The sequence below is a fragment of the Centruroides sculpturatus genome, unplaced genomic scaffold (assembly GCF_000671375.1).
Source record: "Centruroides sculpturatus isolate CEXI.00-Female unplaced genomic scaffold, Cexi_2.0 scaffold1854, whole genome shotgun sequence".
Classification (NCBI taxonomy): Eukaryota; Metazoa; Arthropoda; class Arachnida; order Scorpiones; family Buthidae; genus Centruroides; species Centruroides sculpturatus.
In genome coordinates this window covers 82,486-106,109 of record NW_019385952.1, presented here as the reverse complement: position 1 = coordinate 106,109, position 23,624 = coordinate 82,486, and the positions used below count along the sequence as shown (strand labels likewise).

The 23,624-nt window shown below is 27.0% G+C and overlaps 2 protein-coding genes across 4 annotated transcripts; one reads left to right on the top strand and one right to left on the bottom strand.

The window, feature by feature from the left end:
- Positions 1 to 1,345: 1,345 nt before the first annotated feature.
- Positions 1,346 to 21,338, top strand: LOC111612780 (putative leucine-rich repeat-containing protein DDB_G0290503). Of its 3 annotated transcripts, none has more exons than XM_023354035.1 (20): positions 1,346 to 1,485; positions 1,670 to 1,738; positions 1,806 to 1,880; positions 1,947 to 2,201; positions 3,760 to 3,816; positions 3,894 to 3,971; positions 4,810 to 4,884; positions 6,190 to 7,407; positions 8,473 to 8,680; positions 8,772 to 8,832; positions 8,909 to 8,955; positions 9,624 to 10,578; positions 12,755 to 12,873; positions 15,038 to 15,151; positions 15,230 to 15,607; positions 15,688 to 15,845; positions 15,923 to 16,072; positions 16,140 to 16,226; positions 16,301 to 16,349; positions 21,014 to 21,338. In XM_023354035.1, the coding sequence occupies exons 3-20, from the start codon at positions 1,860 to 1,862 to the stop codon at positions 21,109 to 21,111; spliced, it is 4,128 nt and encodes a 1,375-aa protein (XP_023209803.1). In that variant the 5' UTR covers positions 1,346 to 1,485; positions 1,670 to 1,738; positions 1,806 to 1,859; the 3' UTR covers positions 21,112 to 21,338. The 3 variants fall into 3 exon arrangements, with proteins under 3 accessions (XP_023209803.1, XP_023209800.1, XP_023209802.1); XM_023354032.1 differs by having other exon boundaries at positions 15,230 to 15,622; XM_023354034.1 differs by having other exon boundaries at positions 1,351 to 1,485; positions 1,667 to 1,738; positions 15,230 to 15,622.
- Positions 21,339 to 21,448: 110 nt separating this feature from the next.
- Positions 21,449 to 23,501, bottom strand: LOC111612782 (peptidyl-prolyl cis-trans isomerase FKBP62-like). The gene has a single exon (XM_023354037.1). The coding sequence runs from the start codon at positions 23,129 to 23,131 to the stop codon at positions 22,127 to 22,129; it is 1,005 nt and encodes a 334-aa protein (XP_023209805.1). The 5' UTR covers positions 23,132 to 23,501; the 3' UTR covers positions 21,449 to 22,126.
- Positions 23,502 to 23,624: the final 123 nt, after the last annotated feature.

Here is a 23,624-nt window from a genome sequence, read left to right as displayed (position 1 = left end):
ACAATTTATGAGAAAGAAGTAATGATATTTTTAAGATTGTGGTTTAATTTAGTAGGAAAAAATTACATATATAATAGAAAATAGTTTGAATTTGAATTAATGGCAAAAGAAAACATGGGAAAAGAAAATTACATGTTATAAAAATAGTCATAGAAACTAAAGTAATTTACAAGAGTCATTTTGAAAGTCATAAGCAACATTTTTTTAATACCATTTTTCCTACCATTGTGGGAGCTTGAAAATTTCTTTACAATAGAACTCCAGCCCCGCAAAAAAACTGATGCACTGATTTCTTCATGTCCACCACCATTTTGTAGCATTGGCCTTGCATGTTTTCCTTCACAGCACAAAAAAAAAAAGAGAATCGAAGGGTGCTAAATTGGGCTGTAGGGACTGCACCCTTCAATTTTCGATTTATGGATTTACTCCCCGATGTAATGAGCAGTGTGGAGCCTTGCATTGTTATGTTGCAGGATGATCTTCCCAGGATGTTTATCACACAAGTACGACAGAGTTTATGAAGTGTACTGAACAGCATTAATGGTTTGCCCAGGTTCAAGAAATTCCATCAGAATCATTCCATCTATATCCCAGAAAACAGAGCTCATAACTTTTCCAACTGATGGCACTGTCTTTGCCTACTTTTTTGTTGGGGAATTGAGGTGGTGCCATTCCATACTCTGCCATTTGTTTCAAGTGCATAATGGTAGTACAAGCTTTCACCACCTATCACAATATTTATCTTCCACAGTTACACATCAGTCTTCCTTAACAATCTTATCCACTCTTTTTTTGTTGCATTCATTGCAGGCAGTCTGCAGATGGCCACTGTTAGGCTGATCTTCAGTGCTTGTGTTTCCATCTTTAAATTGTTTTACCCATTTAACACTGCTGGCATCCATGCACACATCTCCACATACACTCTGAAGTTCTGGTGAATTTCTGCAGTACAAATTTCCTCCTCAATGGGAAATTTGATTACAGCATGCTGGTGAAATGAAACATCAGTTGTAGCCATTTTGTTTTGGCTATCAGTGATCATGTAATGGAAGATAGTGACATCACAACTTCCTCATGGCACTCTCTGTAGTCTATGGATTATAACAATATTCTTAGTTTTTCATAATTAATATATTGTGATTTATGAAAAATTGTTGTTCATTACTTTCAGTTTGACCTATGTACTATGACTTGCTAAATTGTAATCAGTTATCTATTTTAGAAGCAATTGAAATAAAACATTATTATGCATGCTGTAGAATTTTATGATGCAAAGTAACAAGTATATGCTTAGAAATCAAAATTATAAATAATATTGACTAAATATATGCATTTTTGATATATTTTATTTATTAATAAAGTGTTATTTATAGTAGTACTCTTCAGAAATTAGATCAACTTCATAAAGAAGAACTTTCAGATTTAAGGGCAACAACTCGTGCCAACCAATCGAATCTGGAAAATTATGTTGCAAAATTAAAGAAGGTAATATATAATTATCACAATATTTAAATACTTTTTTGTTTGATATATATAAATACGATAACTTCCTATATGAATTTATAAAATTTTCTAATTGGGCACTAATAAATATTATGAATTTAATTAAAAATTTTATTTTAACTTGAAAGTCATTACATTAATAGTCATTTATTTTTACTTGAAGCAGCATATAACACAAAAACAATCAGATTCCAAAGACTCAAGTACAAATACATCTGAAAATGAAGGAAAGAAGGTATAGTGGATTATTTATTAAACACTATAAATTATAAAGTTCATGATTTATTAATTTTATATTCTAGGATTTAAGTGATACTTTTAGCATTTCAAGTGAGAAAAGTATATCTCCTGCTGAAATGTGTCCAAATTGCAAAGTAGTAAGTATTGTAAAGAAGTTAATATTTCAATAATTTTAAAAATAATAAAAATTTTACTTTATTCAGATTGCAGATAAAACTATAGAAAAGAAAGTAGATTTAATGAAAAAGCAGTCACTTAAACGTGATAAAACAATTCAAGGATTGACTGAAATTTTGTACAGGAAAGAGAAAGATTTAAAATATTTCAGAAATAAACTGGGTGAGAAAGAAGCTCTTGATCAATTATTAAAGCTAGTCAAGCAGTCAGTCAATAGTGCCATTACTACAACAGAAATTGATCAAACTGTGATAACTAATTTATCCATTGCTCTTCGAAAGGTAATTTAAAAATAATCACTATTTTATGTATTTAAGGTAATTTTAAAATAACTTAAGATTATTTTTAGTTATTTTTGAATAATTAATTTATTTATTAATAAACAAAAGATTAAAATGCTGTTATTATATTAAGAAATATATTTCATAAAATTTATATAGTAAAAACCAATGAAATTAAATACTTCCATTATTAATATTAAAATAATTATTTTCAATAAAATAATTCTATGAAAATATTATTTTGCATACTTATTAAAATAATTTGTATCTTTGTTTTATTTATAAGATAAATTTATTTTCTGGTATATATTATTATTTCCTAAAGTCTATCTTAAAACCACATTTTAACAATTATTATAGTGATAGCTTATTACTATATGTTGGAGTAAACAAGAACCTGCAGTAATATTTTTTGAAGTAAAAATTCACAAATCTGTCTGGCCTCTGTATACTTTCCTCTCTCTAACATATAGTTATATTAACTTAAATATTCATTATTGGTAAAAAGCCAGTCAGTTAGTTAAACAGTAGAACTCTAATTGTCCAAGCCTTAACTGAGGTTCCATGTTATCTGAACTGAACTTGTAAGTGAATATACTATTTTTCTCATATTGTAATTCATAAAAGAAAGTTTAAAGCAATAACCTGTATTACAAAATAATTTATTTATGCTATCTTTTATTATTTAACTTTAATATGAGACAAAATATTTATATTGAAATGTAACTACAATAATATACATCTTTATTCTTAAAACTATTGTACATATATTAATTGTATAATAAATGATTTTTAAAAAATGATATTATATATAATTCACTAAAGAATAAAAAGAGGCTTAAAGTGCTACCATGTAAGTTTTTTATATTCATAATTTTTAATATGAAATGACCTTCGCCATTCATTTTATATAAACTTTTGGTCATCCAGGGTAGAATTGATCCACACTAACTTAGATAATCAGGGTTCTACTGTATTCATTAGAAATTAGCCTATTGTCATGAAAGTTCATATCTAATTTACACTCTTGTAAATTTTTATTTGCGATTTATGTTAGATTATCTTTATTTCTCATGTTATATTTCATTGCCTATTATGTGTTATATGTACAAATCAAAAACCAGTTACTTTTAAAAAATAAAGGCAAACTGTAAAATTTAAATATAAAAATAACAATTCATTACATGACCACATTATGTGACCATGCCACAGATAGAAGTATAAGAAGTATAAGAGATATACATAAATTATGTATATCTCTTATACTTCTATATTCTTGGTGAGATAGATTTGAATATTCTTCCTGTACATCTAGTCTAATGAAAACTAACCAGCTGAATGTACATATGTTGCAAAATTATCTATTTGAATTAATAAAAATTAAACAATGCAAATTTAAATAATTTGTAAAAAAAATAAATAAATAAATAAAAAGGAAAGTTACATTTTGCAAACCTACAACCCACCTAGTATTAGTGGTATACCTGTAATTAATAATAAGCACAAGTATAATAAAATATGTAGTTTAAATTAAAAAATATATATATTTTATTTTTAGTATTTGTCTACGTATCAAGACAAAGAAGAAATAGAATCACTAGAAAATAGCATTGAGGTAATTTGAAATAAATTTATTACTGTTTTCTTAACTATATTACTGATTAATAGTTTGCTTTTATTATTTTTTGTCAGTCATTTGAAAAACATTATTTGCAATGGTTAACAATGATGCAAAATAAATCTGTTAATAAAGAGGAGAGTTCACTTGAGGTAAAATGTTTATTCTTTACTGTTTTAAAATTTAAAAAGTAATTGATTATTAAGGAGCTTTAACAAGAATTCATATTAATATAAAATTTATAAAATGTTAACAGTCAATATTACTTGTATCCTATATTTAGAAGGTTATTTTATTAATGATAGAGCTCTACTTAATTTATAATAATAAATTATATTATTAAATGGTTTTCTGATAATTTGAAATACTTATCTTTATTGTATAATTGAAATTAACTATATTATATGTATTACATTTTAAAAACTTGAAAATTTGTTTTTATTTATTGTGTTAATGAAGAATGAATTTAACAGAAAATTTTTGACTTTTAATTGAATTTTAGAATGCCTTTCAATTAGTTTTAACAAACTTCTATTTTACAATTGTTGTTCACAATCTTTGTAAATAGAAAATTTTAAAATATATTATGTAAGAATACATACAATAAAAGACGTATTTCCTCAAAGTAAATGTATTAATAGCTTTAAAATTTAAATTAAAAAAAATTTATTTGAAACATTTCCTTTTTATAAATTTGTAAGTGTTGAAAAATTATCCAAGAAAATTTGTCATCTTTTTTATCATGTTCACAAACTTTTAATCTTTATTTGTCACTTGATTAAATTTGATCTTTGTGTCAATAAATAACAAGAGTTGTGCATATGAAAACAGAACTAATTTTTTAGTCTTCTAAAGATTTTGATGGATATATTGAATTATATAAAATGGATATTGGCAAGAATATGTATTAAAATATATTTTATACTTAATATTCTTAATGTTCTTAATATTCATAATATTCTTAATGTGAAATTTGTTAATTTTTTTTAGGAAACTAATGATGATATGAAAAAAGAATTGGCTTCCCTTCATCAAGCAGTTAAGGATAAAAATTTATTCATACAGGTGAATTTATAAATTTTAAGTTTTTAATGATAAATATTTTTTCAATTTATATTTTTCTAATGGATATATACATTTTACAAATATTTTAAAAAAGTAACATGTGTAATAATAGATGTAACTTTTTAAATTCATTTTCTGTATAATAGACACATTAATAGATAATTTAATATTTATTAAATAGCATTTGCTATTTTGCAATCAGTTGTAATTATGATAAGTTTATCTTTGATAATCACATAATTTTTCTCAATTAAACTATTTTTCTTTGAGAACACCAGATATAATTATATTGAAATGTTTTCACTATAATACTGTGGGTATAGGTATTTTAATGGCTCTTTCAGTGAATCAATACTCCACAATTTTAGAATTTAATCATTATTTTCTGTAATTGCATGATTTTTTTTATTATACACTGTAATATGTAATTTTGTGTTATCTTAAAATTTCATAATTCCTCTTCATTAACACTATACATTAAAAAGATCTTTTTTTAAATTATAAAACTTGAAATAAACAAACACTACTGTGAAAATTTTCCACTATGAAATTGATGTGTATAAGAGGAAGTTTAACTCTTTAAGCTCTGAAAATTTCTTTTTCCTTTCTATCTGGAGACTAAATGTTACCTCTCATGCTACAAAGGGAACTTGTATAGCAAAACCAGCAAAAGAGCTATTCCATTGACTGATTTTGTTTTGAATGGAATAAACTGATTTTAGCCAATTTCATGTTTAAAGAATTAAAGAACATGTCAAAGTTAAAATAAGTTTATGTAAAGATATTATATTAAACTTTAACAAGGGAATACAAATTAATAAGAGATAGTATGACAGTTGATATCCAGTGAATCATGAGGAATTTGAGTGTTTGGGGGTACAGTTGTACTGGTACTGCAGATTATGAGTGTGATTCAATATGATGTTTGAGTTTGGCCATATCTGCTATTTCTGGAGATTCAACTCCCTATTGAAGCACTGAAGATTTAATATAATCAATGTTGTATTACAGATATTATTTGGTGTTTAAATTGTTAATTTGTATTATGTATACATGTTATTGAAACATCTGAGTGGTAAGGGACGGGGGCTTATATTTTATAAATAAATTTTGAACAAATCATTTCTTATTATACTATATAACAAATTATTAAATACAAAATAAATTTGCTTTTAGAAAATTAAAAGTAAAAGTTGCCTAAAACTATCAATGATTTTATATACAGAAATAGTTTATATATTATATAAAATAGAAATAAATTTAAAAAAGTAAAATTATTCATAATAGTATGATTTTTTTTAATAGGAACTCTTGACTGAACGAAAAAATGCTGTGACCGAGAACAGTAAAAGTGTAGAAAATTTATTGAATAATTTGAAACAAAAAGATATTTATATCCAAGATTTACAATCAAAATTGGAAGAACTTGAAAAATGCTTAAAGAAAGAAGAGAATATTAAAGAAAAGGATTTAATTCAGTCGAAAGTTGATATTACGGAATTGATGAACAAAAAGGAAGAATTGGCATCTGATAACGAAAAATTAAAGTTGGAGCATTCTAAAATTAAAGAGAAGCTTGATGCTGTTTTAAGACAAAAAGATAATGAAATAGAAAGACTTAATGAACTTTGTGAAAAATTACAACACAAAACTGAAGAATTAGAATTTGAAATTGATGAAAAAATGGGAGAATTGCATGAATGCGAAAAGGAAAGAGACAGTTTAAAAGAACAGTTTTCTTTGCAGAAAGAGAAAGCAATAGACATTGTAAATTATGAAAAAGAAATTGAATTGGTGAAAGAGCAGTTTGAAAATATAAAATTGGAATTAGAAAATACAAAATTAGCGAATAATACTTTACAAAATGCGATTACAGAAAAAGATAATTTGTTGGAAATCGTTAATAAAAGGCATATAGAATTGCAGAATGAATATATTAAAAGTCAACATAGTTTAACTGAAAAAGATAAATTATTCTGTGAACTTAAAACAAAACTAGAAGAAATGACATCCGATTTCAGTAAAATAAAAAAGATAAAACAGTTTGAAAGTGATGAACTAGGAAGGTTACGAAATGAAGGAAAAATAGCAATAGATGCAAAAGAAAAACAAATACAAGAATTAAAATGTTTGTTACAAGAAAAAACATTAATGATTGATGCACTGAATGTTGAATTAGAATTGAAAGAGAATGTAGCTGAACAATTACATGACAGTGAACACCATAAATCAGTTAATAGGAAAGATTTCAAAATTATGAGTAAAAGGAATTCTTTGAATAAATTTGTGTCACAATTGAAAAGACACAGTCTTCCTGTATATGTAGAAACTGAGAAATGTTTTTCAAGACTATTGGGCCAAAATTTAACAAGTTTTGGACAGTCTGATGATATTTATGTTCTAAAAGAAGAAATCTGTTTTCTTATTCTTAAGATAGAAAATTTGGAACAGCAGATTCAGGAGAGTAATGGTGGCGTTGGTAGCAATTTAAACCTGCTTTCTGGTGTTTCAGAAGTATTTCCAGTAAGTTTATTTTTAATATAAAAATATTGGAGTTTAATTAAAAATTTTAAGTTTTAATTTAAGATAAATTTCATTTTTAAAATTCTAAAATTTTTTTATATGGTTGACTAACATAAATAAATAGATGAATAATAATGAAAGTCATTATTGGTAACTTAATTTCAAATAATAATTGGAAAAACTGAATCCAGCATGTTATAAATTTGTATTAGAATAGCTAAATTTACAATAATTACAGAATAAGAAACTTTACTCAATATAAATTTGTATTATGTGTGAGGTTTATATTGTAAGCAAATAATCCTGTGATGATAAACATTCATAGTATTAACTAGATATTGTATAAATTCTCAAGTTTTATGTTTACAATGTTCCTAAGATATGAATCAGTGTTCTAATATTGAAGAATATTGTCAATATTAGAACACTTGTACTGTCTTGACTTTTTCATGATCATGGAAGGAATTGTTGTTTTATCAATGTTTCTGATTTTTCTAGTTTTTTTCATAGTAATATAGAAGTAGAAGAGAACAATTAGTTTAAAGAACTATATCTTATAATAATTTTATTACATTTATATCAATACTTAATTCTTATGTACAGTACACTTGACTAACATAGCTAATGATATAAATGTTAGTATTGTTATATTTTCTGGTTAGTATAAATTTAATTTATAGACCAGAAAATATAACAATACTATTCAAAATACAGTAGGTTTAGTTCAAACTGTTGTTAATGAGAAGACACTTTGAGAAATAAAGTAATTGTTATACTGATGAAGTTAATTGAAGAGTTATTTCCATATGGATGTAAATGCATATGGAAATAATGGACTACTATGGAAAGAATATAGGTACATTTGTAAGCAAATGTAAATTAGAGACTATTTTCCTTTGTATATGAGTCTATTTGACAGACAAACTTATCATATAAACAGCAGAGCTTGCAAAGAGTAATATTACAGCATTAGTTCAAATATCATGAATTTGTCATTTACATCCATTTGGAAATAAGCTCCTCAATTGTGAAAGACTTTTAAGAATATTTTGATTTTAATTTCAGAATTCTTCTTTAAATAAAACTGCAAAGACTCTGCATATTCTTCATGCACATATAGAAGAATTGGCTAATTTCTTAGAATGTCTTCTTCGCTTTGATTCTGATGGTCAATTGGATATTAGTTTATTAACTCCAAAAAATGTTGCCAGATTGAAAAAATACCTTGCCGATAGTAAAGAATTATCACAATCTTTTTCTGCAAGTTTGTTAGGTAAATAATAAAGTATTTTTTGTTAATTTTACTTTTTTTTGTTTATATTTGAATAAAAAATGTAATAATTTGCATATTTTCTATTTTTTAGGAGAAGAATTTTCATTTATAGATAATTCATTAGATTTGGAACCTTCTAAAGATATTGGAAAGTAATGTATCATAACTTTTTGATTAATAATTCAAAATTTTTATCTATATATAACTAGAGTTTTATTATTTTCACAGGCTTAAAGATTGGACAGAGATAGAAAAAATTGCTGACGAGAAAACAGGTATGCAATTTGGAAATAAATTAATAGGATATGAATTTCGAACACTGGATTTTTTAAATTTTAATAAGAATCAGAATTCTCAACCAGTTCAAGATCAGCTAGATTATATAAACAGTTCAAAGATAAATCAGTCTCATTTGGGGAAAGATATTTCCATATGCAAAGCTGAAGATCCTTCAATGGATAGAAATATGTTTGAAAGTCTATCATCAGATTCTGACATCTGGTCAGAACCAGATAGAATGATTTCAAAACAGAGAATTGGTGTTGCTATGCCATTGCAGATAAGAAAAAATTCTTCTCCCAAACCTAATTCTTCCAAATGCTTTTCAAATAAAAGTAGTATGGAGGATAATATTTCTGAAGAAAGGATGGGTGCAAAGAGAAATGCAAAACACATTAAACAAATCAAGCCCCCTGTTAATGGTAAAATACTTTAAAATATAGCACATTTTTATTTAACGGGAAGCACTCGTAATTCTTTACCGCACAACTCTAATTGCAAACCTAGGAAATTAAATATATAGTAATAATTTTAAGAAATTTTGAAACAGATTTGCTTGACCAATCTTGTTTTCTCAATCACATTTTTTATAAATGATTTTTATTTTTAAAAAGTTTATTAATGTATATTTCTTAAAACTAAACTTTAAAATTTTTTTATCTAGAGAATTTAAAAAATCAGATGGCCGAATGTCATGCTGCACTTCAAAATAAAGTTCTAGAATGTAATAATTTAATACAGACCAAAGAAATGCTAGAGAGAGAATTATTAGTGTGTCAAGAGGAACTAGCATCATGTAGAGAAATGTTGGAGGAACTGAAAATAAAATTAGAAGATAAGGATAAGAATTATCAAAAATTATTAATTGCTAAAGATCAGCTTGAATTAAAAGATAATGAAAATTGTACACTGCATAGAGAAGTTCATAGGAAGTTAGTCAGTCTGAGTAATCTTGTAGAAAACATGCAAAAACGATTAGCCGAAGAAGAAAGGAAAGTAGTCACAATCAGTAAAGAAAAATCTGAATTGGAACGACAATTGAATAAAGTTGTTGTTGAAATGGAACAGATTCAACATCTGAATCTTCAATTACAGAATGAATTGAAAGAAAGAGAAATCATATGTAATGAATTTGAAAGTAAACTCCAAAATGAAATAGAAGAAAAAAAATTAATTTCTGAAAATTTAAAGCAAAAACTTGAAAATGAAATACAAGAAAAACAATTAATTAGTAAGAACTTTGAAGAAAAATTAGAAAATGAAATTAAAGAGAAAACAATAATTTGTCAAAGTTATGAAGAAAAACTTCAGAATGAATTAAAAGAAAAAAAATTAATTTTCCAAGATTATCAAGAGATTAAGAATTTGTTAGGTTCTCTCCAACAGAATTGCATTCAATTAAAATCTGAACTAGAAGGACGTATCAGTTCAGAGAAAGAATTAATTAAAGAGAAAACATTATTAGAGAGAGATGTTTATTGTAGAAATGAACAAATAAAAGATTTGGAACAGTCACTTAAAAATTGTGAAAAGGAACTAGAAGAAAAGCAGTTAAGTTGGCAAACAAATGAAAAGGAGAATATAAAACACATTGAAGAATTACAAGAGGAAAAAAATAGGTAAGTATAATTACTTAGAATAAAGAAGTTCTTTTATAAATGAATATGTAATTTTAAATGCATTATTACAGATATGACCATATTATAATATAGTAATAATATTTCTATTTATTAATTTGAGTGTCTCACAAAATGCATAAACAGAAAAGAGATGATTCTGAAAGAAAATTAAATTCCAAAATTTATTTCCTAGAAGAACATAAGTAAAATTTATGAAAAATATGTATAACAAAAGTTACATCAAAATAGATAGGTATAAAATATTAAAATGCTATTTTTAAGGATTATTTCAAAGTGAATACGAAAGCCTTTATAACTGTTTCAAACTTGATAAGATTGCTTTCTCTGAGTTGGTTACTTGCAATAGGATTTTATTCTTAAGTGCACTGAGGCATAATGATATAAATATTAAAAGGTGATGATAAAAGTTGACATTTTAGCTGAAAAGATCATTTTGTAGATTATAGTAATGGTTAGTCTAATTATTATTTCAATAATATTTTTACAGCTAATAAGAGCATTTCTGGTTAGAAACATAGCAAGTTTTTCTGCCTTGCTGATTTGGAAATACCAGCAAAATAGCAAACCAAATACTTTAATTTTAATAGGAATCAAGTTACCAGAATATTTTATTAATTTCTAAAGAAATCAGCTTTTTATTGGCTCTGTGACAAGCTTGTTGTTTATATAAGTATATGTGTGGACTTAATTATTTTTAACTATTTGTCATTTTTATGACACCATTGAATAAATTTCCATGCACATTTTTTGTATTCTTATACTAATTCTTTGGCAGTTTTTTCCTTTTTTAAATCTTAGTGTTGTCACTATTCCAACACTGTTTTACTCTTCTGACTGTTGGAATAGTGAATTAAGGTATTGTTATTACCATGTTGACTTTTGAGTAATTTTTTATGAATACATTTTATACATAAAACATTTTATAAAACATTTTCTGGATGTATTATTTTATATTGTTATTTTTTAGTATCGTATATGATTAATTATATCTTAAGCAAATAAATATTATTGTATATACACATTTTATATACATAATGGTTTTCTTCATACTCTTTTAAAGTAGAACATAACTTTGAAAAACACACATATACCAAAAATAAGTAAAAGTAATAAAATTAAATAAAATGTTGGGTATATTTGTGTTACATACAACCAGCTTTTGAAGAAGTGAACATGAGTTTAGCAGACATTATTGGAATTTGACACATTTCTTAAAAAATTACAGTATATGTATTTGCATGTGTAAACATGTGATAAGACAGAAATTAGAGATAGCCAAATAATATATATATATGTGTGTGTGATTGTTAATTAACATATTATTTTGACACTAGAAGCATTAAGCACCATTCTGTACTAAATTTAATAATTAGAAATTAATGATTAATTCATTCAGAGATATGAGATGAAAATATTCAGCCTAGTGTGTGCACTCAAGACTATAAGTACTGAAAACTAGGCAGGCAACATTAGGCTACCTAGGTCTTCCAAGCAGGGTGTTTGCCAATTTTTTAAACACACAAATTTGGTTTATCCTCATTCTGTTGTTAGTTCTTTCAAAATTCTCTGATTGCCTTCTTTTCATTATGTAACAGAGAAATATAGGCATTATTCTACCAATGCTTGATGAGGAGAAGGTTAGAATACTGTCTAAAAATGAAACTGTGAAAACTTTGTATTACAAGTTTAAATACACAAAAAAATTCTTTAAAATAATGACAGGAAACCTAAGCATGGAATTTTTAAAATAATCACTGGAAATATGTAATCCATTCAACTTGTCTGCTTAATGGAGAATAGGAAGGATAAGAAACTTTGGTCTGTCTGTCTGCATAAGTCAGTTGTGTATAATTTGTACCTTGTCTGAGTTATCAAGATACAAATACATTACTAGTTCTGTCATAAAGCTGAGACTGAATGTTTTGTCCACTAAGCACAGGAATCTGTTGAACACTGTTTATTAAACAGAGGTTTTACTGTAATATAAAATTTGTTTAATTATCATATTGATATTTATCATTTGAATTTAATGATTTTGATTAATGGCAAACAAAGTAACTACTGTAATTAATTGCTGTGTTATATATGTTATAAAGCATTAAATTATAATTTTTGACAGAAAATATCATTTAAAAAACCTCTCTCATTCTTTTAGGTTGAACAAAAGACTGCAGAGCACTGAAAAAGAGCTGTTTGATATACAAAACTTATGTACCGATCTCAAAACACAAATTCATGAATTTAACATGAAATCAAAACTTAACAAGAAAGAAGGTAAAATTTTAAAATTTATAAGAAAAATGTTTCAATTTGAATGTTTTAAAATCAAACTTATTTTGAAAGTTTTGCATTAAGGATATTTTTTTTTTTTGTTATTGCTATGTTGAATTATAAGAATATAAAATTGAAATTAGTCAAATAATAATACATAGGAGAGTGGAACATTAACAATCTATACCCACCTTTTTTAACATTGCTCTAAAATGGTTGCTGATAGGAAAATCTTAGGTACATTAGAAAGATAGGTTCTTGGTGCAGAAGTATGGAATAAATAAATAAATTTTTAAAGTTAGATTATAAATGATTTGCTATTGCTAATGTGATAGTACCCTATGCTATGGGATAATAGTGATCTTATTTCAAAGCTGTATGAAAAGAAATTACATAGTAGATAATTGTTTTTGGTTTTGAAACTAAACATGACTACATGTGTAAATATGTTTAATATCTTTATAGAAATGTATGAATACATGTACTGATATATGTATTAACAAGTATGTTAATAATGTCCAATAACATACTTGTTAATACATATATCAGTACATGTATTCATACATTTCCAAATCCAATAACATCTTAAAGGTTTTCATGTTCATTCTTATGTCAAATTCAAAGACAAGTTGCAGGTGAACCCAATAGAGGTTCCTTTCCCTTTGTTGTATTTGTCACAACACCACATTTCACATACTTTACACTGAGTCCATGTTTCAAATAATGGTTATTCATATTTTCCAGCACAGATTACAGAAATAATCTGTTTGATATTCTGCAAAACTTTTGTTTTTACTGAACAAAGTTCTTGTAGATCTTTGGCTAATATTAAATTACTTAAAAATAGTCTGAAACATTGTATAGGGGCATCTTAATTTTCACCATTATCTCTGCAAGTAGGTAATGATTTAATTGGTTCCACTGTGTCAAATGAATATACTTGTTGGAATTGGTTGTTGTTATCCTACTAAATTTCAAACTACTTTACTATGCTACTTTACCACACTTCAAACTACATATACTCAAAAATATTTATAGTTTACAGCCATTATTAGTTTCTATCTCCCCATGAGAATGCATATGAACAATCCACAAATGCCACATTATATATCAGTATTCATACCAATTACAGTATAGTCCTGTGTTATCTACAGACAACAAATTAATGTGTAAAAAAAAAGACATACAAAGGACTTACAAAAATATATTCAATTCAACTATTCTTTCATGTAAAGAACTATGCACATTCACCTTTCTTAAGTATTTCTTCATCACACAATTGCTATTGTCACATGACATCAAAATAATTCTCTTCATTTTTGAGAAACAACAAAAAGTGCTGTTGCCCTGTGAACACTAAAGCTCTACTCTCTCATAATTATTATTTAAATTAATTTGAATGAAATTGTCAACTTTCTGAATTTCAATAATTAGTGAAATCATTGGCTTTCTGATTGCTTTGAAGTTAAAATGTGGAAGTATATATTTCTGCATAAAAATATTTATAATTTAGTTTCAATTTCAAATATAATTTACTTAATAGAATATACTTATTTAGTGAATATTTTTACTATAATAAATATCAGTTAAATTTTTATACAAGGAAAATAAAATTTTTGAATGATTGAGTCTAACTATAGAGTAAGTTTAATTTTATAGATGAATCAATTAATTATATCTATCAAGTAAAATTGCAATATTTTTTAAGGATATTGCATTCAGTAAGCTCTGTTAATATGCCAGCTATTTATATATTGTAACTAAATATAATTTTTGTTTCTGATGTTCATTATTTATAAAAGTAATACTCAGTAAAGAACATACTGTAAAATTTTTCTAGTTTAAATAAAGGAAATTATATTTTTGTACTACTCAAATTTGATGCACTTATAAACGTTGTGTTTAGACTAGTGATGCCACGAATAGTGATTTTGCCGAATACCGAACATTCNGTAGCCGAATATTCGTGGCATCTCTAGTTTAGACTCTGATGCTATTGTTTAATATGATGTGTGCATGTATATGTACAAAAATATATTTGGCTGATATCCTACCTAGTATCAGTTGGATTAAAGATGGACTTTTCTGACACAAATTATGAATGTTAAGTTGAAAGTTTGTTTATATAAATGTCTTAAATCAGTATTCTTTAATTAATTTTTTTTAGAATTTGTTAAAGAAATGCAATATCTCAGGAAGGAGTTGAAACGGAATTTACATTCTAACAAAAAATTGTGTGATAAAATGGAAAAGCTTCAATGTTATGAACAAACGTATAAAGGTATGAATAATTTACTAAATATATTTTTGGACCTTTAATTTGTTTAAAACACTTTCTTATTCTTATATAACATTTTAGAATCAAGCGAATCAGATATTCCCACTCGTCTAATGGATACAGATGGTCTCAGAAGGTCATCTCGGATGTCTATGGAAATTTTGAAAGATCGTACAAATCTATCTCAAAATTATAAAATGAAATGGCGATCCTGGGATAATCTTAGCAGAGCGACTGACTTCAGTCATGTAAATTTGCCAAAGGAAAAAGGATTCAAGTTAATTCACAATGTTGAAGATTCAGTAGACCAGTCTCACTACACTTCACCAGATCTGGGTATTGATTCCGATCCTTCTCAGGATTCCAAAATCCATAAGCCATTGGATGAAAATCAAAATAAGGTTATAGAGAAGGAATCTGCGGCTATAGAAAGTTTAAAGTCATTATCATTGTCTAAAGGTTGTAGTTTTCAAGGTAATGTATGAAACTTAGAATTTTAAAAGTTATCTTAAATTTTTAATAATCTTTAATTATTCCAGATAAACTTGTAGGTCAAGCACTATATGCAGTTTCTCAATTGCAAGACTATGAATTACTTAAGAAGGAAATCGAAGAAAGCTTGGTATTAATCAAGGGCGTGCAGGCAAGGATTAAAGATCGTCTAATCACATTTTCTTCTAAGAATAGTCCTGGAAAGGTAACTTTAATCATTTCTATTTGAGTTAGCTCTAAATAGCTTCTAAGTTAGCATTAATTATATATATTTTATTACAGAGTTTAGAATATAGCACACTGAAAGAGATTAATAGTAGTTGTGCAAGTTTAGAAGCATATTTGGAGGAGAGTTATCATCTTGTCAGTTCATTTTGGATCACATCTATACCTCAGACAATAACAGATGATAAAACTGATTCAACAACACAGGTAGACATTTTTTTGTTGTAAATTATAATTTTATTCAGATTCAATATAATTTTCTGTTTATTTTTAGAATGATTTATTAGAAGAACTTGAAATTTCTAAAAGTCAGTTGAGGAAATTGACAAAGGAATTGAAAGAGGCTAATGATAAGATTTATGTAAGTGTTGTATTTTAAACATTATTGTATAAATCGTTTATTTGAAACTGATAAAATTTAAAATTTGGTTACAGGCTAATGAAAGACGTAAAGAAAAAATGGAAAAAGCCATTAACCATCAATGTAAGTTTCAGAAGATTTAGATATTTTATACAGATCACAACTATTCATTTCAGACTAATATCTAGCATAATCTCATTCTGTTGAATTGAATTATTAAACTCATATCTTGGTTGTTCCTTCAGCCGTCTTAAATATAAAATACTTTATTCTTGTTTTTAAGAGATATATATCTTGTTTTAACAGAGATGTAGACTTTTATAAATTTGCTTATATGCAAGGAAATATCAATTATTGTATTACTATAATATTAAAAACAATGATCCATTTATTATATAACAATATTTAATATTGTGTTCTGTAATAAAATTTTACATAGGACTTCTACTAGGGTTTCTCCAATGGGATCCCAGCTGTTTTTTAACCTGGAAAATTCTTCTCATCCCAGGAAATCCCACAAATTTCTTAAAAATTCACTTTTTTCTTATTTTGTGTTAAAGTTGAGGAAATTTTGCAAATAGAAAGTATAATTAACCCATAAACTGTCAGAATACATTTGTATTTATTAATTTTAAGCCTGCTTATTAGTTTTTTAAATTTTTGCTTATTATGTCATATCACAGATCAATAATCAATATTTAGCCTATTTGTACAGGACTATTACTTGTCAGAACCTGTAATATCTGGAATAATTGTGCTTATGCTGTCTTAATTTTTAACCATGCTCAGTAGCTTTGATAACTGCATTACGCCAGGTTGTGCAAATTGGGCAAGGATACAAACGAGTACGAAGTACACAAATATGAAGTTTTTCTTCATAAACCTGATTATTAAAGCCAAACAAACTGCCAAATTATCAGCTGTAAGCTTGATGCTGCTATTAAAGCAGCCAAAGTAGACAAATCAAGAATACTAGATGGGAAAAGAAGTACTGTAACACATCTTGAAAATGAACTGGAAATCTTCCAGGCTACAGGTGAAAAAACACATAATATTCATCTTCTCTTAAATGCATTAAAGATGATTCCACATATATCAATTGAATTGAAAAGGGCATTCTTGGTAGCAAGACTTTTCTTTAGTAAAATAAGAATCAAATTGAGTGATTGGAGTATTGATCATCTTTGCTTTTTAAANTTTAATAAATTTTTTCTATTTGTGAAAATTTCTACATAATTCAAAGATAATTTTTAATACATATTTTACACAGAATTATTATTATTATTAATTTGGAGGTTGCAGGACATATTAAATTACTTAAAAAATGAAAAATAATTATATCATTCAATTTCAAGATTTATTTTATATCTTAAAATAATTAATTATATCCCAGGTTTCCCGGAAACAGATAGCTTTTTCCTCAAAATCTAGGACAAGCAAAGCACTGGGAAATGAGAAACCTAATCAATACAGAGTAAAAGTTTTGAAGCCCAATCAAGATGTTGACTTCAATTGCGGGACGTATTAAGTTACTTAAAAATGAAAAATAATTATATCATTTGATTTTAAGATTTATTTTATATCTTAAAAATAATTAATTATACCCCAAGATCCCGGAAAACAGTTCACTTTTTCCCCCAGAATCCCAGGACAAGCAAAAGACCGGGAAATGAGAAACCCTAACTTCTACAAATTAGTAGTGGCTTGCCCCTTTACATCATACTTTTCCTTTAACAATAGAGTCATACTGGTCACCTTTTAGGGGAAAATTTTTGAATTGAAATAGCATGACTTCTGGTTTGCATCCGAAGTTTGTATATAGTTAAACAGGGTCTCCTTCTTCATATCTGGTTTTGGATTTCGTCTATCTAACTCTGTTCTCAAGATTAAGGAAAGATGGATGGACAACAATGGGAATTTATAGGTCTACAATTTTTTCAAATTGCAGTTCAACAAGTGTTAATTATATCTGCTAAAGATAACTGATTAATCAAGTTTGAAATTTTAGGTTTTCCTATTGATCTGATTCGACAAATAGTTAAATGCTGTAACTTGAATTTTTATAGAAGTCATTTATTTATCAAAGTTAAATAATTTTAAAATTAGTAATAAACTTTTAAAGTTAAATAGCTTTAAAATCATAGCTTTGTATTTTCTACATGCATGGGTATATTTTATAACATGATTAAAATTTAATCAAAAAATAAAAAAAGCATTAAAATATGATATTCAATCTTTAATATTAGTAATGATCTACATAAATTAAAGAATTTGAGTAAAATAGCATTTTTTTAACGATAATTACATGAAAAAATGTTTAATTCTTCATAAAATTAAGCATATTCTATTAATTCACAAATGTGATGAATTTACAAATTGTATCATTAGGAATAAAGTACATAAATTTATGTTTTAAATTTATTACCTACCATAGATGAAGCATTATGTAATTCTACTAAAAATGATCCATATTTTCCATATCAAATTCATAAGCGTATTTTGATGATAAAATATGAAAAGTAAAGTGTTTAATGATAATTTTAACATGAGAATAGTTTTAAAACCATTAAATGTGTGGCTGAAGTATTTCAGTTACGATTTAATAATAAAAATCTCTGGGTGATATGTAAATATTTGTAAACATTGGTTATTTAAATTGGCTTACTCTCAATTAACTAAATAAATTTTACAGTTCTAAATTGAAACTCTTAACAAATTTCTAAATTTGAATTTTGATACAAGACAATTCCTTGAATGTAATGATATACTAATGAAGGATTTAAAATCATTTAAATAATTTTTATACAAGTTGAATAGTTTAAATATCATTTTGTACAAGTGTGCACTGCTTAACGATACTATTTATATGATTTATATCCCATAAGATTGTAATGAATTGAAAATTTGTAGCCACTAGCACAATGCAATAATGCATAAACAAACCTACAGCATAGCCAATCACATAAAAGTATGTAAGATGTGTCATAAACATTATGGAACAAAATGTTTTCTGAAATTTCTGAATAACAAACATAGTAAAACCTCACTAAGTTGAACTGCATTAATTCAAGCTGTCTACAGTATAGTAGCACTGTGATACTACTAATTGACAAACTTTTAACTCAAACCTATTTTCTTTGATAGATCTGTGACCTTCATTTTCTGTTATATTCTGTGCAAAAGACACAGTAAATATAAAATATAATTTAATTTTTGACTAAATGTAATGCATGAATTGCAACAATGACACATTAAATGAAAATTTATGCAATGTGTTGTTAAGTTTTTAAGAAACAAAAAATTTAAAAATTTATATTACTAATAAATTTATTGATTCATATTAATACTGAAATTAAATATTTATTTATCTTGATCACATTTATAAGAATGATAAATGTGTATTTTGCCATTATCCTATTGATATGTTGAAGTGGAATATTAGTCTTCATTTGGTTTATACTAGACATTCAGTAATGTTTAACTTGAAATTCTGCATTGACCCATCTGTTCTGTATCCAAGGGTTGATCTGTGCTTTACACTGTTTCATTATGATCTTTAACATACAGTGAATTGAATTTGACCACTGAAAAAATGGATATTATTCCTATTCAATAGTAAATCTCTTGGCTTTGTGTTGTTGATTTTCTGATGTTCATTCAGAATTTGTAATTTTGAAATTATAATTAGTGTATTTTTTTTGTTTTAATGTAAATTATATATTGAATATTTGTAACTTCCTACATTTTTTATGAAATACTGGCTTGGAGTTAGAACACTTAAACTTGATTTACAGTATATTTGGAGTTTATGCTAAAATCCTACATATATTTGGAAATCTAGCCCTGGCTTTTTGATGCTTCACATATTCAGTGTAAGCCGTTTTTGCCTGAATAGTATGGTATGATATTGAAGTATTAGATAGACTAATTAAAAATCTTTGTATTCCTGAATATAAACATTTGCCACTCTTAATATATTGATAACAGATGAAAATTTACAATTATCCAATATGGCATTCCAATTATCAATAATTTGTTGACTTTCAACTCCAACGTTTTCATTATTTATTAGATTATCCGCAACGAATATTTAAGTAATAATTAAATTCTGAATAATTTATTATTTAATGAATTATTGATTATTCAGAAGAAAATAAAGAATGAGATAATTGCAAGCATTTAATTAAACCAAGATATTTCAAATATGGAAGCATAACTTCTCATAAAACCTTGATCAGAAAAAAAGTAAATTGGTGGCATCAAATTTAAAGTTTTCCAATTATATTATAAAGAATGTGTGCTTCGTTCCACACAGGATTGATATGAGATCTTACAAAAGGAATTAGACTATCCAGATTTTGAATTTTTAACTTTCAATTTACAACTTATAAATTAAGATTCCAGTTTCTAACTAATTCCAATAAGGATCACTAGCTACTGTTGTTATTTTCCTGAAATAATCAATGCGTTTTTAACAGTGAGCAAATTTTAAAGAACATCAATATTACTTTTCACAGACTTTCAACTTGCTCGTTAACCGGGTTGAAAACATTAGTGTTCTTTAACACCCTCTTAAAGATTCATTGATTAGTTCAGCTGAGTAATTACAATTAATTTTAGTAAAATTATAAGCACATAAAAGAATTATGTGCACGAAAATTTACAATTTCATAAATCATTCCTATATCCATAACAAAATGAGAATTTTGTTGACATTTCAATACAATTTATCAGTTTTGAATAACCTATAAAAAGTGTTCATTTAATTATTATTATTTTTTTTTCAGTATTGAAAACAAGAAGAGTCTTAACAGAAGCCAAAGGAAATTTAGAGAAACACAAGTTACCCGAAAATTCGTCCAGTAAAAGTAGAGTCTGTAAATAAAAATGCAAACCAACGAATGTAAATAGAAGTTTCCGTCCGAAATATACCACGGCTCTGTAGATACAGATCTTATCAAATGTATAACTTGCCAAACTCGAAATGTGCCACATTTTGAAGCAACTCAATTAACAATTATATTTATTAACTAAGCAACAAAAAATATTGTGATAAACAAACTGAATGGGACCATAATTTGTAGATACTTTAAATAAAAATACTTTAGAATTTGTGTGTGTTTCTTTTAAAGATGAAAACAAAAAAAAGTTGGATTAAATAATTTTATTTTAAATAAACATTAAAATATGAATCACAAGATATATAACAAAAATTAGCTGCAGGAAATTTAAGTTAATTAATTTTTTTGCTTTTAAATAGAAAAAGAATGTACAAAAACATTTTAACGTGTTTTTATTGATGTTAAATTAAGAAATTGTACACATTTGTTCAATTAACTATGATAATTTGTTCGTGAAGATGATGAAGAATCTACAACAGACTAGACGAAAATTCGAAAGGAGTTAAATTTTTCAGCCGTTTTAACACGTCTCTGGCAATTTTCAGCTTATATGCACCTTTAATTATTTGCATAACACATCATATTTTTGATTGAATTATTTTCGATTCATTGTTTAACAAAGCAGCCATAAGCCAGAAAATAAATAACATCTGCAAATATCACATTGTTTTCTATATACAACAATTAATGCTTTTTTTTGGTGTGTGTGTGTCATAAATCAGTTTATAAAATATGGTGTAAACAAATTGAAAAAGCAATTCGTTATTAATGGCACTTTCAAGATGTCGATTAATGTGGGGTGCCGTTCAGATGTGACTCGTTAAATAAGTGTGTATTATACTAGCATTTTGGTATAATAAAGAAAAATATGACAGAAGTTTGTATTTGTATATTGCCTTACTATCCACATTAGTTGACATCTCGTATCGATTATAGAATATGGCAAAAAGTTTATAAATCCGTAGAGATATGGACAAAAATTTAACGAACGTGTTGGAATTACGAAAACATTTTTTTCATTGCGTTGGCGTAATAAGCATTCAACTTTTGTACGCGAGCTTTTAACTTCTGTTGTTGTTTGGTGATCGCCGGATGTTCCGGCTCCATTTCGGACACCTTATCCAAATCTTCCTTTGCCCTCTCGTATTCTTGGATGTGGATCAGCGCGACGCCTCTCCTAAACAATGCCTTGAGATTGTTTGGATCGAGCTCTAGAGCTTTCGTGCAATTAATCACTGCATTGTTATAATTATTGTGTTTCAACTGGCAAGCTGCAATATTTAGATAACAGGACACTTTCAAACCTTTAATATCCATACCCTGTTCGTCACAGTTGTGTTCGGGAGGGATGTCGTGCTCCAGAGAGACGACGTAGCGTAACGCCAGACCAAATCGCCTAAAGGCCCACTTGATCTTTCCCACAGAATACAACTCCACTCCCTTAGCTTTGTGGTGAGAGGCCCTTCTCCATTTTTCCGTAATACTCATTTCCCATATTTCGGGTTCTCTAGTAAAAACCAACAACTGAAGTTTTACTTTAACCCGATCGTCATCTCCTTTTTCTCCTTCGACCGTAGATTCTTCCTTTTCCTCCGAATCTTCTTTCGCTTCGGCATCGTCCTCGACTGCGGCATCGCCTTCTTCACCCACCTCCTTCATCTTAACGTCTACGGGCGATCTGTTACCGTCGTAGGAAGTTGGGCTCATGTCTTCGTCTTCCTCGACGCTCCCGGTGATGATCAACTCGCACACTTCCTCCTCTTTCATCGTTTTCACGCAAGCTTCCAATATCTTATCCACTGCAGAATCGGCTTCTCCGATCTTCACGTCCTTGACCGCATCGCCGTCCAGCGGCTGCACGATGCTGTTTTCGTCGCCGAGCACCTTAACTTTACAAATGGAACCGTCTTGAGGGGTGAAGAATCCAAATCCCTTGCTGAGAACCACTTTAGTAAAGGAACCGTCTGGAGCTTTCCAAACGTTATCTTCTACCTCTGACTCCATTTGAGATTCATATAATCACAATACACGACTCGAAAAATGTAATGTTTTCAGTAATTTCTGGGAAGATATATCAACAGGAAAGTAAAGTTCAGTTCTACATTGTTTTGATATTACATAGAGCCAGATAAGCTGCTATTGTTATGGTAACAGAGCGGAGGAATTACTGATATAGAAGCCAGTCCCGCAGCTACCGTCTACTTGATGCGGTTTTCGTTGCAGTAGTAATTTCAATCCCGCCATCTGGTGTTGATAAATGCAAATCATATCCGCAAATATATTATCATCAGAATATATATTTAATTATAAGCTTTAATATTACGTTTTTAATATTGGTAACGATAATTGTAATTATAATAAAAATACATTTGAGTGCTCTTTTGTTTCGTTAAATATTATGACGTCATTAGTTATATTTAAGTGTTTCGAACTCAAAAAATGTATTTTAAAGATAAATATAAATCCGATGCTATATTTTATTTATTTATTTATTCTT